This window comes from Crassostrea angulata, chromosome 5, assembly GCF_025612915.1.
Source record: "Crassostrea angulata isolate pt1a10 chromosome 5, ASM2561291v2, whole genome shotgun sequence".
NCBI lineage: Eukaryota > Metazoa > Mollusca > Bivalvia > Ostreida > Ostreidae > Magallana > Magallana angulata.
In genome coordinates, this window is record NC_069115.1 from 21,375,452 (window position 1) to 21,391,083 (window position 15,632).

A 15,632-nucleotide genomic window follows, 5' to 3' on the forward strand; every position below is an offset into this window, starting at 1 on the left:
TTTGGAGTCACTCTGCTGCCGGAAGGCGTTTTTTGCCTTCATCAAATATTTAACCAGAATACAAAGTTCTGTTATTCAATCTCAGTTTTTGTTTTTTGGAAGGTGGTTTACTTTACTATGTGAATATGATTAGTTGGAATTTTCAAAAGGGGGAAGGGGCCGACCCTCAGCCCGTTTCTCTAGATCCGCGCATGTTATATGATAATGTAGGTCCAAGTCGGCTATTTGTGATATAGAAGCGTATATTTGTTTGAATTATCATATATGTAATTATATATTTTTTTCAATAAGTCATAATTGGTTTTATGTCTATTTGAAGATGTTATCATATGGATCTTACTAATTGTGCTTTTTCTATTAAAAAAATTAAGACTTCTTATGTAACACATTCTTTAAATATATTTGGTCTTAAATTTTAAAGTGCAACGGTACTAATGATGGATTCTTATCTATTTTGTTTTAAGTAGGAAAAAGTCCTTATTTCCATTAACATGATTCATTTAAAATCATCAAAGAAATTTTCGGTACATCAAATTGGAAATTTGCGTTTTTTTTGTTAAGTAAGACACTTAACAAATCTATCTTTAAAAACCGGTGTTCTGTTTGAATAATATCTCCGTAAGAAGTTGTAATTAGTCAAAAGTTATCAACTGCAACAGTTTATCTTTCAAAGTTTGAATCGATATTCAGTTTAGTTTATTCACTCAAACCAACATACTGGTAAAAGTTGTAGATGCGGACGGGTATAACTTAACATGTGAAATTTCAAATAGGACACAACTTTGCCACAATTGATCCTCTCGGAGTTTTGTCAATGGAAATGATAGGATATTTGTAGAGTTTTACGTCGAAAAGCTGTTTCTACATGTCTATGTTACATGTTTCACTTTGTTTACGATTAAAAAAGTACTCGAATTTTTCTTAAGATTTTGAATTTTGGTAAATACGATGCTTAGTACTATACAGTACATTTTGCAACCCCTTAGCATCTGGTACTATATAATTAAACACATGTTTATGAAAATTAAAAGAACATCGAAAAATGAACGATTTTGATATTTTTATATGACTGACCATTAATGATATCTCAAATTACCTCATCGGTCTACCCTATATACCCCTAGCACTTTCTTAAGCTGTATGATCGTAGAGATTATTGAAAACTGGTTGCGTGTGCATTGTGAAGTTAAGAAAATAACTAACGGAAAAATGAACTCATCAGAGCTGTATTATCGCCATTTGATAGTCAGGGGACATAAATCTCTTGTTTCCTGCAGAAGATAATTACTGTATTTTAGCATTGGTTAATCTAAATAAAACATTAATTATAAAAGATGGTTGAAATGCAAGAAAGGCTTGGTAATCGCTTATAATGGGTTCCTCCGACCTCGACATTTCAATTTCCTGGTTTTGCCATAAAATCCCTGAAATTTAAAAAGAATTAAGTGACACGAACACAGGATTACATAATTTAAAATTTTTTATCTATGCTCTTTTAATTACAATGTGTGTGTGCAAGGAAACCGTTACAGTCCTCTGTAGCAGCAATCTAACAATCGCTTCCTTCAATCTACAGAGAGCACTTTACCACATCAATTGGCTCAAAAAAAAAAAACCCTAAACTTAACAGCAGCAATTTAAAGTTGACAGTTTGGCAATTAAAATACAAACTGCAATCGCAGAAAAGTTATAAAACTACACTTATTTTTTCAAGTGGAATCAAATGACAATACCCGGAACATGAACGATTCTTGAATTCAGGAAAAAAAGAAGCAAGCAACTACTGATGTGAATACAATTAAAAGTACACACGTAAGATTAAAGAGTTAAAACCACTATGCTCTAGCTTGATCCGAGCGTATTGCAGATACAAATTCAGATAACAATAAAAGTGCAGTCGACTTACGTATACACACACACATACATTATAGTAAGGCAGTCCAGGGAAATTGAATCGCGCCGATTTTATCTCGAAATCTTTTATTTACCTTCTGTTCTATCATTGATCTAGTGCAATCACGACAAATATATTTTGCCGTCTCGGTGTATATATATGTTCACATGTATGATATAACTCTTCTAGAGGTTGAAACATTCTCTAGCGCATATTCCTGCATGTGACAAAGAAGAAAGAGAAAAAATAATAATATGTGGAATCTTTGTCATGCAAATGAGCAATTAGGAAGTCCTTTACACGATGATATGTTCCACAATGCCTCAACAATCCACCTCATTGAAGAAGAATGCTGTTTTAATATGCACACTAATGAACAACACTGATTTGAAGGAATGAGGTGAGAGAAAAACATCTCAGTTTTGTAACATAAACAGCGTTTGAACGGGCGGGGAGTTATTTGTAAACACGTGCGTACTCGTACATACAATATCAATACTTATCTGTAATGCTGAGAAGAGCTCAGTTGGGAGGAAGACATCATATTTCTATTTGTTGGTGTGTTCATAATGATAAGACCAGTCCAATCGGTAAAAAGATCGACTCTATTGACGAGTGGGAAATGGCGAAGATGCGCAGAACATTAATTACTGAATTATGATGGCCAAGATTGATAGTGTCGACTTACTCACCATTGGCAATCATCTTATGGAAACCTATATCTGATATTCTATTGACCTTTTAACTTCTAGAAGTTTCCAAAAGCAATCAAAATAAATACCAGTAAAATCATAAGAAGTGAAAGCATTCATAGTCAGAGTACGTGTTTTTAAAAATATGGCAGCCACTCGGAACGGAACAAGTGACGGAATCGGAGAACAGAACGCCACCGATATGGAAGCCATTGTCATATCCAAACTCGGAGAGAAACAAAAAGACCTTTTTACGGTAGTGCTGCTAACGATCGTCTACGTCATCATTTTCCTGACCGGAAGTGTAGGTAACCTGACCACCTGCTTGATTCTTCGAAAGCGGGTGTATTTGCATACCGTGACCAACATATACCTGTTGAATCTAGCCATTGCCGATCTGCTTACGATCGTTTTAGGTAAGAATCTTGTGAAAGACTTTCTTAGTCTTGAATCTTTAGGTACCGAGGACATTATAGAAAAGTCGCAAATTAATTTTAGTAGTTACTAAGGTATTTGAAATAAATGTTTCAGCGCCAGTATAAAATGTAAATATATTATTATTACTTGCTGTACCTTCGTAATGGCAATACATCAAATGTCAAAAGAGCCGCTGGGAAAAAAATCCAATAGGTAAAATGTGTAAATGGGAATTAGGTAGTGTTTGACAGCATCTTTTTTCGTATTATATCTAAAAAAAACTACATTAATGTTGAAAACGTGGAAGGTCATTGGTTTCATAACAAATTTTATTAAACGATTAAGTACGGCTATATATATTGACAGATAGGTTAATGTACAGTGATAATTTCATGAAATGTTTTTAATATCAATTGAAGATACTGTAAAACATGCAAATCTACCCGGAACTGACATAATTTACAACTGCATGTATGTGTCCATTTTGGCGAATATACAAGATGCAACTTTTTTAATGGCTCCTGATCTGCTACAAATTACAGGACTTTTTCACGGTACCGGGCCATTATAAACGCACATTAACGTGACAGAGACACAACGCACTTTTGGACATAGATAGCAATGTCAGCATCAAGTGTCGTCTATTCTTGTCAGCGATGCACTTTTACACGACTTAATCCTGTCGAGAGAAAAGAAATTAATACAAAAAAATCAACAAAATCATCTCTCAAACGGCCCATCATTCATCCGCCTATTGTAAGCTTGATTACAGATAATGGCAAAATCAATGTAATAAATCAACACCTGCTAGAGTGGCATTACATTATAATTGCAATTTACATTTAAAGGCCAAGGACAATTAAAAAAAATAAGGCATCTGAAAGAAGATTTTATAAAAGTAAGTTTAAAAAATAAATTAATCAGGTTCATATTTTTTTAAGCATAGAATTTGTTTGTCAGATAGAGAAGCATTAAATCAATACAATTTTTATTTTTCTGCCTCAAAGTTATGACAGTTTGCCATTTGAATCTTAAATATTCGAGTTAGTTGGGTTTTTTTCTTTAATTTAAATTCAAAATTTTTATAGTTCAGTGGAATAATTTGCCCCTTTTGATTATTGTTTCAAAACCTCATTATAATTATAGCTACTATTGATTTTTCTAATTCAACAAAATCTACCTTTTGATATATAGTACACTAATCGATTTTACCTTTAAGATTTTTTTACAAATCATATAATGTATACCAACATTTGTGACGACTTAAATTCGCGATTTATTTCCGATAAACTGGTCTGCGATGACTAATGTTCATGACCCAGCATTCTTCAAACCAGTCTTGTTAAAACACCTAAACAACAACGAATGATTCGTGGCGAGAAATATTCGCGACGACGATGTCTTCACGAACCTCGCAAAAATTTCTCGCACGCGAATTAAAGCTGGTTTACAGTAAATGAGATTTCTTATGTCATAATTGCAAAGATACAAATAGGAATTTTTTTTTTGGTGACGATATATGGATATTTATAGATAATATTCTGGCTTACTCTTATATTCAAACAATTCTGTGATACAGTTGGTCGTCTTGTTTGATTTACTAATATCTTTTTAGAAATTTTTTTTATTATAGTTTTTAAAACTCATTTATCTTCGTACTTTCACTATCTGTTTATAAACAATATATCTTTATTTCATGCTCGTAGAGGTTGAAAGCAATTGGATTTGATATCATGCATTAGTCGGTTGCTCAATTTTTTTTTCTTCTTAGAATTAATATCTATTTATCCCATTTTCTCTGATCTCTCGCAATTTCATCAGAAAAAAAAACAAAGTGAAGGTCATGATGATAACAAAATGGCAGTTGGGTAGCTTTGTGTGACGAACATTAAAGTACAGACTGTTTTCTTTCTCGATTTAAGACGGTTGTCTTCCTGGTCTGAAATCGATCATTGCCTTTTCTCATAGATAAAATAAATGAATATTTAATGTTTGTAAGCCGAGAGTGAATAAACAATGGCGAAGGCACATGATAAGACAGAAAAAAAAACTGCCGCGATAGAACGATATGGGTACAGGTCAGCTAAATAAAAGCAAAACCATTTAATGGTTTGAAACGAAAAATATTTTCTGTTGATTTTTAAATTTTGGTTCTTTTTGATTCAATAAAAAATCATTACTGATCGTTTTTAGGTTTTTTTGGGGGTCAATGTTCGTTAAGACCGACCACACTCTCACGAATTTTCTATCTAACGGGATGACAACTTGCGATCTATTACATATAACCTCTCTCCCCCCCCCCCCCACCCCCCCCCCCCCCCCCCCCACACACACACACACACAAACCAGCAAGTAGTTTTGAAGAAATAAAAAAAAAAGATTCGACAGCTTTTAACTTGGTATATTTAGTTAAGACTTAGTGTTAGTGATTTTGTTGGTATTTACAATAGTTCAATAATAAATTTGTTGTTTATAAGTTAACTTGATTATTTTTATTTATTCATATTATCTATAATTATATATATTTGAGGTTGGAGAGGGTCTATAATGTGTTCCTTTTTTTGCATACATGTGTGTTTCTTGCTTCTGTCCTTAAATTTTAAGAAGGCGTCGTATGTCTCACTGAGTTTATTTTATTTTTCTGTCAAATCTAAACAAAAAACGTGTTCCAAAGGTGTTCTGCTGTATACGAGTTTACGCACCACAAGTATCCACCATTAGCTGATAGAAACCAGGAAGTTGAATCAATTAACAAGATGCACATGTTGAACGGACGTAGCAATCAAACACACAACACCAGTTAACTTTTAGTGCGACTAAGTCATCGTAATAGTTGACGTCGTGATGAGATACATGCAATTGTATTCAATATTTTCAGAATCAGATATCACGCTTAAATGATTTTATGGATAATATAATATTATTAGTGGACCTTTAGATAAGGTCACGTGGGTAGGCAATATATCCATATGACTCCAATATCTTGTTAATTGATTTTTTTTTATTTGAAGTCGTTGCAAAATCTGCATGATAATTTCCATTACAACGTCCTGAATATCAGAAATACTCTAGTAATCTCTGTTAAATATTTCAATTACTAGTTGATTTTTTTTTTAAAGAAATCCCATTGATATGATGTTCGTACGTTGTGCGTACTAGTTACCGGTACAATATCTATACATGCAAGATTATGATCATAATACGGGCGTTAAAAATCTACGGGCAGGCTGACTTAAAACAGACCCCGTTTAACCCAGAATAAAACTCAGCAGTCGACGAGAACTTGGTGTTATCTCGCTTAATGTGAGTAGCTTTGATCTCCGTCATCGGTGTTATATATCTACTTGGAGTTTAGCAGTCTTTAATGCATATCATAGAAGGCGAGTTAAACGTGTAATAAAACATAATACAGCATTTTATATACACAGCCATTCATATTTTGTTTTTCTCCTGAACATACTAAGGAGGATGAGTGGGAACTATGTAAGCATCGATTTGCGTTAATTTCCTTCAAAAGTATTTAATGTAATGCTTTACAAACTACTGACAAGTGATTAAGTTTGTATTTACTGCCACACGGTTCAGAATTTACAACATTACAACTGATAAAGATGTACATTCGGTAAAGTGGAGTTACTTAAAATTAACCAAAGTCTTCTTTGTCCGAATAATACTACAAAGTTGTCACGGACATCTAACTTCGTTAAAGTCAACTAAAATGGAATTCACCACAAATGATAGAGAGCCAAATTTTCGCAAATGTATGCTATTGTTCTGCTTCTATTCTGAGTGAGAGTTTCTAGAGAAATAAGAAATTACAAGTACACGTTATTAATTAACTATGATTTATTACTTTTCTTTAGACGTAAAATGTTAAGAACCATTTTAACACGACTTTGGACTTTCCGTTTCTTGTGTCACAACAAGTTAAAATGACGCTGGTTTCAAGTGAAATACACACCAATTTCGTAGTCTTAGCTCAAAGGCTAGTCAAATCTTGTTGATTTCAAAGAGCCATGGCTGAGAGGCCAGCAAAGAAATAGACAGGAATAGGTCACAATGCTGTTTGACACAACTACCCAAAGTCCAAGCTCTTGTTAAAATGGTTCTAACTTTTAAAACTTCATTTAACAATAAAAAAGAAAACACGGAAGTTCAGTCTGTATTGATATATGATTTGATACGATACTAGTACGTGTTATGTAATTTAAATATGCAAAAACTATAGACGTTTCATTTTTGATGAATTTTATCTTGATGGAGCCAAGTAGCAATTTTTCTAATTTTTGCCACTAATTCACTTTAATAAGGATCGACACAGCAAGTGTACAGAGATATATGAATCTCTACAGGCTGTTCAACTCAATATAACCTACAGTGAGAAATTATACAGAAAATGCTGCAAAAATCAAACTCTTATCGGGTTTATATTTTTCAAGCTTGGGATAGAAGCAAAATTCATGTTTCTGTCAATCTTTTCTCTTAAAAAACAAGAATTTTTTTTACACACAGAAGGCGTTTTTAAGAACTGCATGTATATAACATTCTTTTAATACTTCAAAACAATATAAATACATTATTTGTGATGCATACTATATTAAAAAAAAGAATATACATGTATTATAACACGAAAGAAATATGAGCTAGTGAAAAAAGGGCAAAAGATAGATGAATATTACTCTTTTGTATCTTTGAAACCAAAACCCCAAAAAAAAAAACAAAACAAAACTGAAAACAGTGTTTTCAAAAAGTACAACCCCAAAATGACAAATTGTATGGCCGACTTAAGCTTCCGTTTGTATTTAAAAAAAGAATCATGCCTGTATGATATAAATATAAAGCGCACGTTCTCAGATCATAATCTCTCTGACGCTAATAGTTTGGTGGCTCTCCCCCATTCAGAAACTTCCTGTCGGCTGCTTTTCATTCACGTGTCAATTACGGATTGGTGATTCTCTTGGTATATATCTTCTTCTCCCGTTTATCATTGGTCTAGACGTCGCGCGTACTACTTGTATACCGAAATATGGCGAGAAAAAAAAAGGGATTATCTTAGGTCACGTGACACGGAACTGACTTTCTTGGTGAATGACACAGATAACGTCCCGATTTGGGAATTTGGCGGTCAAAGCTGATCGGATTTAAGTTCGTGGGGGTTGTGTAATTTTGGAATAGCTATTTCTTTCAGTTTACATCACAGTTCGTGACGTTTCCAATATTGCATTTGGGAGGGAAATGTACGATACAATAATTAAGTTACTTCTCGGATTACGAAGCACGCGTCTTTACAGATGATGAGGACAATCATGTGCATTGTAATTTTAGCTTTTAGGCCGAATGGGATACTTCTAGTTAAAATGTTTATTGCTGTTTTCTGCACTCAGAATAACCTAAGATTGCAAAACTAAGTCATTCATATAGTACAATATCTGCACGTCCATGCAACAAAAGCAATACAGAAAACAAACGACATCTTAATCAAACCATGTTTTGAAATATTTTTTTTTTAAATTCTGTGAGAACATATATAAACGCATAGCTTGAGAAAAGTGACTCCTATTGCCATTGATTATCAAAATTAAGGAAAGCTAAGTGTCTGAACTCTGAAAAAACTGTGCATGTACATATATTAATCTGCCTCCAACGTCATTTAACACAAATTTAATCTCTCGCAGATTTTGAAAGCTTTTTTAAAACTGTAGACTAGGCATTATCCGAACATTCACTGTACAATTGATATTGGAATTCGAAAGACAATACTGAATATCTGAAATTATTTGCGGAAATTTGTTATCAAGTACTATTAAAAACTTTTAAGTTGCCGAAAAAAACAAATATAAAACAAAACAAAAACCTACCAAAAACAACGCTGCTAATGTTGCAACAGGCAAAAATCCCCTACATTATATATAATATAAATTTACCTTAAGTTTTCCCGTACTTCATGTCAAATAATAGCAAAAAATCAGCCAAAGCATATTAAAAATATCAAAGTTATGGCCATCATGTGCACCAATGTGGAGGCTTAGCATTCCTACGGCAAGTTAGGGATTATAATAAAAACATATCATAACTTCCTGCTACCTAATCCTCACTTTATCCTCTTTGACTGCATAGGTCTAGAATTTATTAGTTTTTTGTGAGAGTTTTTTGCTTAAATTGTAGCATATTTTCGATGGCCTCATTTTCTATCAAATGTATTTGCAATCTTTGCAATATATCACGACAATTAAGGTACTTGACGATTTTTGGTCTCTTAGTTGTTCCTGATTTTTTACTAGTATATCCTTAATTTTAGATAATGACAGTAAAATGCATAAAACCCAATCTGTAATTCAACGAAAACATCCACTGTGGGGAAATGTGAACGATTCCCACAATTGACTTTTCTTCCATAAAAAAACCCCCCAACAACAACCATATCGATGTTTGGGACCAATAATTTTATCGTTTCACGGGGCAAACAGTGATTTATTTTGATGTTAATTATGATTTTCTTTTTTATTCATGTAAAACATAAATTAACGTGTATCGGTCTTATACTCTTTTTATATATACTCGTATACTCTAGCTATAAAGAAAAAAATCCACTCAGAAAATGGCCGCTAGAGATAAGATTTTCTAAATGGAAACTGACTCTAGATTAACCCCATCTTCCCCACTGAAGATCAAGACCGACGCCCCTGCTCTTGTGATGTTAATAAGGGGGGGAGGGGGGGGGTGGGGGTGAGTGGTAAAAAATTATTTCACAGAGTACGATCATGTCCAGAAAGGTATTTCCCCTAGTTGGAATATTCCATTAATAGTTATTTTATAGTTTTTTACCGAATAGCTTAGTTAAGCGTAATTTGTCCAAATATAAACAAAAAAAAAAACAGATCACAAACGGTCAAAATAAAACCCCGCCATTTCTTAAAGTTTAAAAACTATTCTCAAATAACTCAAATCCTTGCCATTTTAATGGTATTAAATGATGCTTACCTTAATACCATTCTGCTTATTTGTATCAGCTTTACTAGTATATAATGTCATAATTTTGTTGGCAATAATCGCATTTAAATGTTAGTGGTAGTGTTACATTAACAACATGTTCACTTCAAAATAATTATAATATGCTTAACTGATACGTGGATATATGCATTGTTGATGCCATTGTTTTTTTCGACTGCAAAAGCTAAATTAATGTTTCAAACCATCCTGTTATGTTATGACGCATAGCGTGAAAACATGCATTGAGTAAGGTGATACATTAAGCTGTCTGCAATTGCTGATCATTGAGCCAACTCTAACATCTAAAAGCATCAAAAGACTATAGGCAATGCGTTGTCTTTCTTCTTCTCCAACAATGTCTGTAATTCAATCTGTAGATATATAACTCTTTATCTCCCTCTTCCTGGCATTTCTATGTCAGACTCGTGCTTACTTTTAGGCTTTAATCCATATACGTGACAGCTCCTCACCAGATACCAACATGACAATTAGATCTATAAGAATACATTCTAGAGCTTTTAAAGTGTTTTTACCTGAACTGGTCACGTGAGTGAGATTCAGCTTCTTGCATGGATATCTTAAGCTTGTTCGAAAGGAAACTTATACACCACTTTTACAGTAACTGTGGTGGTCCTTTTCTGGGCAAATTGACAAAGTTTAGTGAAAAAGGACGTAACGCAAAGTTAACCGTTTTATTTAGTACGTCATTGAATTACATATCTACCTACTAAATCTCCATCCAAGTATATCAAATCGCCCTGCAAGAGACCATGCAGTGCTGCAGTTATCGTGAAATGGTTTTATAGACATAATAAGCATAATATTAACTTGTAGCCCAGTTCAAAAGCAGGATTTTAAACTAAGATAATGCAGACAATATTTGGATGAGATTGGAATAAAGACTTAGTCTGCGGTCAATTGAGTGGTGTATATTAAGGTGATATGGGGCACCGCCATGTTGTGACATATTATTTATCGGAATAAACAATAAAGTCAAGTATGATCTTATAAAAAGTTTGTTTCCCAAAATTGTAACATAACAGTGTAGCTTAGTGGGTTATCAGTAAATCATGAATTCGAATGCCGCTGGAGATTTTTAAAAATTTTACCTTTCAAAAAAAAAAAATTCGGTTAAAAATTATGAAATTTCAAAATTCTAAACCAGTGAGAGTATTTTGATTATAATGAACTTAAATCCTAATAATATCGTTAGATGTCACAGACATGTACCACCTGAAAATGCAATTTTAAAAAAACACAAATTGTTCTTTCAACAAACCTCATCGATCTGAGACTAGATTTTATGCTCTTTGACAACAACATGAAAAGTGATTAGTGTGCACCTCTCAAACTCGCCAATAAATTAGGTTAACATACTCATAAAATGTCGGGAATGTCATAAAAATTTTGGAAAGCATCTTTTATCAAGAGCTGTCGTCTGCTTAAAACATCAAAAGAAATGTTGCTCGTAGTTTATGTCCCAAATGTAAAGACAAAAAATATGGCGTGTCTGTTCACTGGTAATACTGATGTTGCCTTAAAATTAAATTTTCGATCAGAACGTGATAGACTTTGTATTTTAAAATAATAATTTTTGTAGCAATCATGCCACTTCACCAACAAACCCCCCCCCCCAAGAAACTTGTTGATAAAGAAATTATCTGTGTACAGAAGATAATGAATTGATATTATATCAATCTAAACTAAAATCCCTTGTTGAAGAATTTTAGTTTGAACAATAGCTATATGACTTTTTTGTGAATTATAAAGAACGGGTTTACAAGACGTTTTAGAACCATTTTAACAAGACCTTGGACTTTCAGTAGGGCGTAGCTATCTTTTTCTTGCGTCAAAATATGACGTCATGACATCATGAAATAACTTGATCTCATTCTAAAAACACAAAATGTGTAGGTTTCCAAATTCATCCATAGGACGTTTTATTCTTAAAGTTTGACCATTTAATGTGCTAAATTGTAAGATTTTGTTATGAATGGGTCTAGACTTCATCCTTAAGGTACTTTTATTAAAAGGATAAACTTTTATTCTTTTTTTCTCATTGATTTTTGAATGAGAGTCTAGATCAAGACTTAAAAGAGAATTTACCCAATAACATACTTAATTTTCCGAGATCGGTAGCTTGTTCCAGGAAAAACTGAGGCAAGTAAAGAGACTATAGCAGTAGGAAATTGCATTGAGTATTTAATGCTTGTAATTGTTTTCACATTTATGTATAAATCAGGTTAAATTTAAATATGTCCAGAACTAGCGCACGTTTTTAATAAACTCTTTTCAATGGGCGGCACTGTTGCTCCAAGGTCCATGCGATTTATTTTTCAGACAAGGAGCTGCATACCTGCAGCTATACTAGCCACCTTGTTTTAGTTTATCTATGAAAAACTTCTTGAAAGTTAACAATTATGGGGACATTTTTTTCTATCAGAGCCTTGTACCTTTGTATTATCAGGCCAAGCACTATACTAGTATCATGATCTTTGGATTTTTCGCTTATTATAAATTTCAGGTTTTGTAATTTCAGGCAGAGAGGTGGTCGTCATTACAATATTGTAATTTTTCTAATCCAGAATGAAACTTAATTAAATGCATATTGAGACTTCTCGACAAGTTAGTGTATAGGCCATGGTAGTAAGATGACCGTTAAGGCCCCTTGGCCTCTTGTTTGGATTTATCTTATTTCAATATGGCAAAATTTTGCTACTAGTTTCGTGTCATGAATTTAAGATTTTAATTTTTGCAATTCATTTTTCAAGTGTTCGAAATAAAGCCGACAAATAAGAACTGCTTGGAATATAAAAAAGTTCGCGAACTTCATGTGTAAATCGTCAGTAATAATTCAACCACTGCTGATAATTTGGACGTGCAGCACTTATATAATTAGCTTTAAATTGAAAACCACATCATTTTAATCAATCCATCGATCAAAACTTAAACTTGTATCATAGAGCTGTTAGCGTTCAATTACATCTAAAAACCGCTTCTGATGTAAAACATGCAGAGCAGAGTTGAAAAGTTCATCAGAAGTAAATGGATATTATAATTGTAGATGAAGCTTTTCATCCATCACCGCGTTGATCATTACACTGGTGGGTGTAAGGGAGCCATTCATAAAACATTTGTGAGTTATTTGTCGGACGCAAAAGAGAAAATAATGGATGGAGGAATATTCGAAAGTGTAACTTGACACATTGAAAAGTCTGCTGCTACACTTGCTGGTTTCTTGTTAGATTTCTGTAAATTCCTTATATTACGCGAGTACTTAATTCCGCGATCCCGCTGTTTTGCATCAAATCGCGAGAATATATTCGCGAACGTCGATCTTATCCCCTGGTTTGTTATAGTTCTCAACTCTCTAAGGGTGTTTCTTGCGATTTTCCGCGCGTTTAACTATGAATCAACAGTATTTAAAAAAGGTAAATGCTGACAAATATTCATGAAATATTACAGAACAAAAAGTGATTTTTGTCCACGGCTTGAACTGAATTAAGGGATGTTAATTTGTGAGGGCGTGTCTGTCCGTCCGTCTGTCTGTCATTATGTCTGTGTGTTACTCTGTAGTTTCTGTACGACATTACAATAGGTGTTTAAGCTTTTGCAATGGACTTTTATCGAAAACTCTCTGACGAAAAAAGACCTTTGTCAATTGTGAGATTAATAGACAATATGTCAAGGACACAAATTCTAGATTCTATGTGTAGTACTTTTTTGTATAATATCTCTAAAAGGCTCTGCACTTTTTGCAATAAAACTTGTAGACATAACTCCTATTGACTTATAAGAAACACCCCTATTGGTTTTAAAATCAAAGATTCCAGGAAAAAAAACCCTCAAATTTTAAACAGAACCCTAATTTCCAACTCATATTTTTAACAATCAAAGATTCCAGGAAAAAACCCTCAAATTTTAAACAGAACCTTAATTCCAACTCATATTTTAAACAGAACTCTTATTCCAGAGGAGATCAATATACTACATGTGAAGTCTAACAATGGCAGCGATTATTCAGCAGCTCTCTTAAAAATTAGAAATCGTTGGTATTAGTCATTTGGTGAACGTATATTATTTGTTAACATTTCTACATAAACGTGACAAATGCTTAACATTTACATGACTATTCAGTGTATATAACTGTATAAACATTAAAATAATATGACTTTAATTGATAGGAAATCTTTGATTTAATTACCAGGTATTCTACACGTTTGTGAAAGAGATACTGAAAAATTTACTTTATTCATTTCAAATTTGTGAACTAGAAATGCTTAAAATTTTTTGTAAGATTTCAAAAGTTGCCAAATCAAATTTAAAGAGGAATTGGTCATGCAATCGATTTCTGGACAGTTCATTCAAACCTATTGTTATTTTAATGGGGTTGTTCGGGCAAAGAAACATACGTTAACTTCGTTGTAAGTTTCTCTGTAACAGAAATCACCACCCACGGCCTCGGATTGATCTGCTGTAAATTTCAAACAAGTTCATGATGCACGTATCGGAAATGTACATTGCGAAACTGACACATGAAATCTGTGTCAGAGAGCTTCTTTCGTCTGTTCTATCATGGGAGATTAAGATGGTTTACCTGATATGCGTGTGTACTCACACATTTCCCATTATAATGAACTTTTAAATAATTTTTATTTAAACTGTAATAATTAAATTGTGCAAAGTTTCGATTTAGTGTTTATGAGTTTTAATCCTGACCAGGAAAACATTTTTTTTTTGGTTGAAATTTATTATGCCGTGTTATCTTTAAGGATACTGTTTTATTCAGATTCATGGAGGGTAAAATCCACTGTTGTTGTTTTTACCCCTCATCTCATTGATAAATAGTCTCATCTTCGATTGATACAGTTGGATCTAAGTACCCTCCATTAGAATAATTCGAAGAGGACAATTCTCCTATTGGATATGTGACCGCCCATATGGCCAATTAATATTGATGTGTTTTCTTGTTCCTACACGATATGTCATTAGTTCATTGCTGAAGAGGTGAATACCCGTTGTATAGAACAAATAGTCTAATGATGCTCATCTGCTTCTATTACTTAAATTCGGGTATCAAAAATACGCGTTGCATCTAATTGTTGTCTTAGTGTATGAAAAATGTTTTGGACAAAATATCTGTAGTTAGTTTTGTAAGATTTAGCAAAGAATTAGAAAAAAAGAGATACTATTATCGTTAAACAAACATTTTTGCATTTCTAACTTTCATATCTGTATCTCGTTCCAAAGGCAGACTGCATGAATTGTGAGTTTTCATTTAAATGTTTCACTTTTCGAAATAAAGGTCATCGTTTGATTTACTAGTTTAATAAGTACACATTAGTAGAACTCTAACTGTGGAAGCACTTTTATTAAAGTTTGTTTTTGGAAGATTGTAGCCGGGGTTTTTAAATATTTTATTTCATAAGGACCAAAAGACAACTATCTAGAGCCAAGACTTCCAATAGTTCTCGAGGAAAATCGACTGTACATTACCACTATCCACAACAACACAAATCAAGAATCCTTGTCTATGGTTAAAGATATTAATGATCAAACTAACAATGACATTTTATGATAGCCTTGGCTTTGACTTCAGTGTACACCAATGCAATCTATTTGGCAAATGTTCTAGAATC

General features: G+C 33.1%; 1 protein-coding gene across 1 annotated transcript in view; it reads left to right on the forward strand.

Annotated features, from left to right (window-relative positions):
• The first annotated feature begins 2,489 nt into the window (after positions 1-2,489).
• Positions 2,490-15,632, forward strand: part of LOC128184160 (pyrokinin-1 receptor-like) — a 32,851-nt gene continuing 19,708 nt past the window's right edge. Inside the window, exon 1 of the mRNA XM_052853519.1 lies at positions 2,490-3,002. Coding sequence (XP_052709479.1) covers positions 2,732-3,002 — 271 coding nt within the window. The 5' untranslated portion in view covers positions 2,490-2,731. The remainder of the gene's footprint in view (positions 3,003-15,632) is intronic.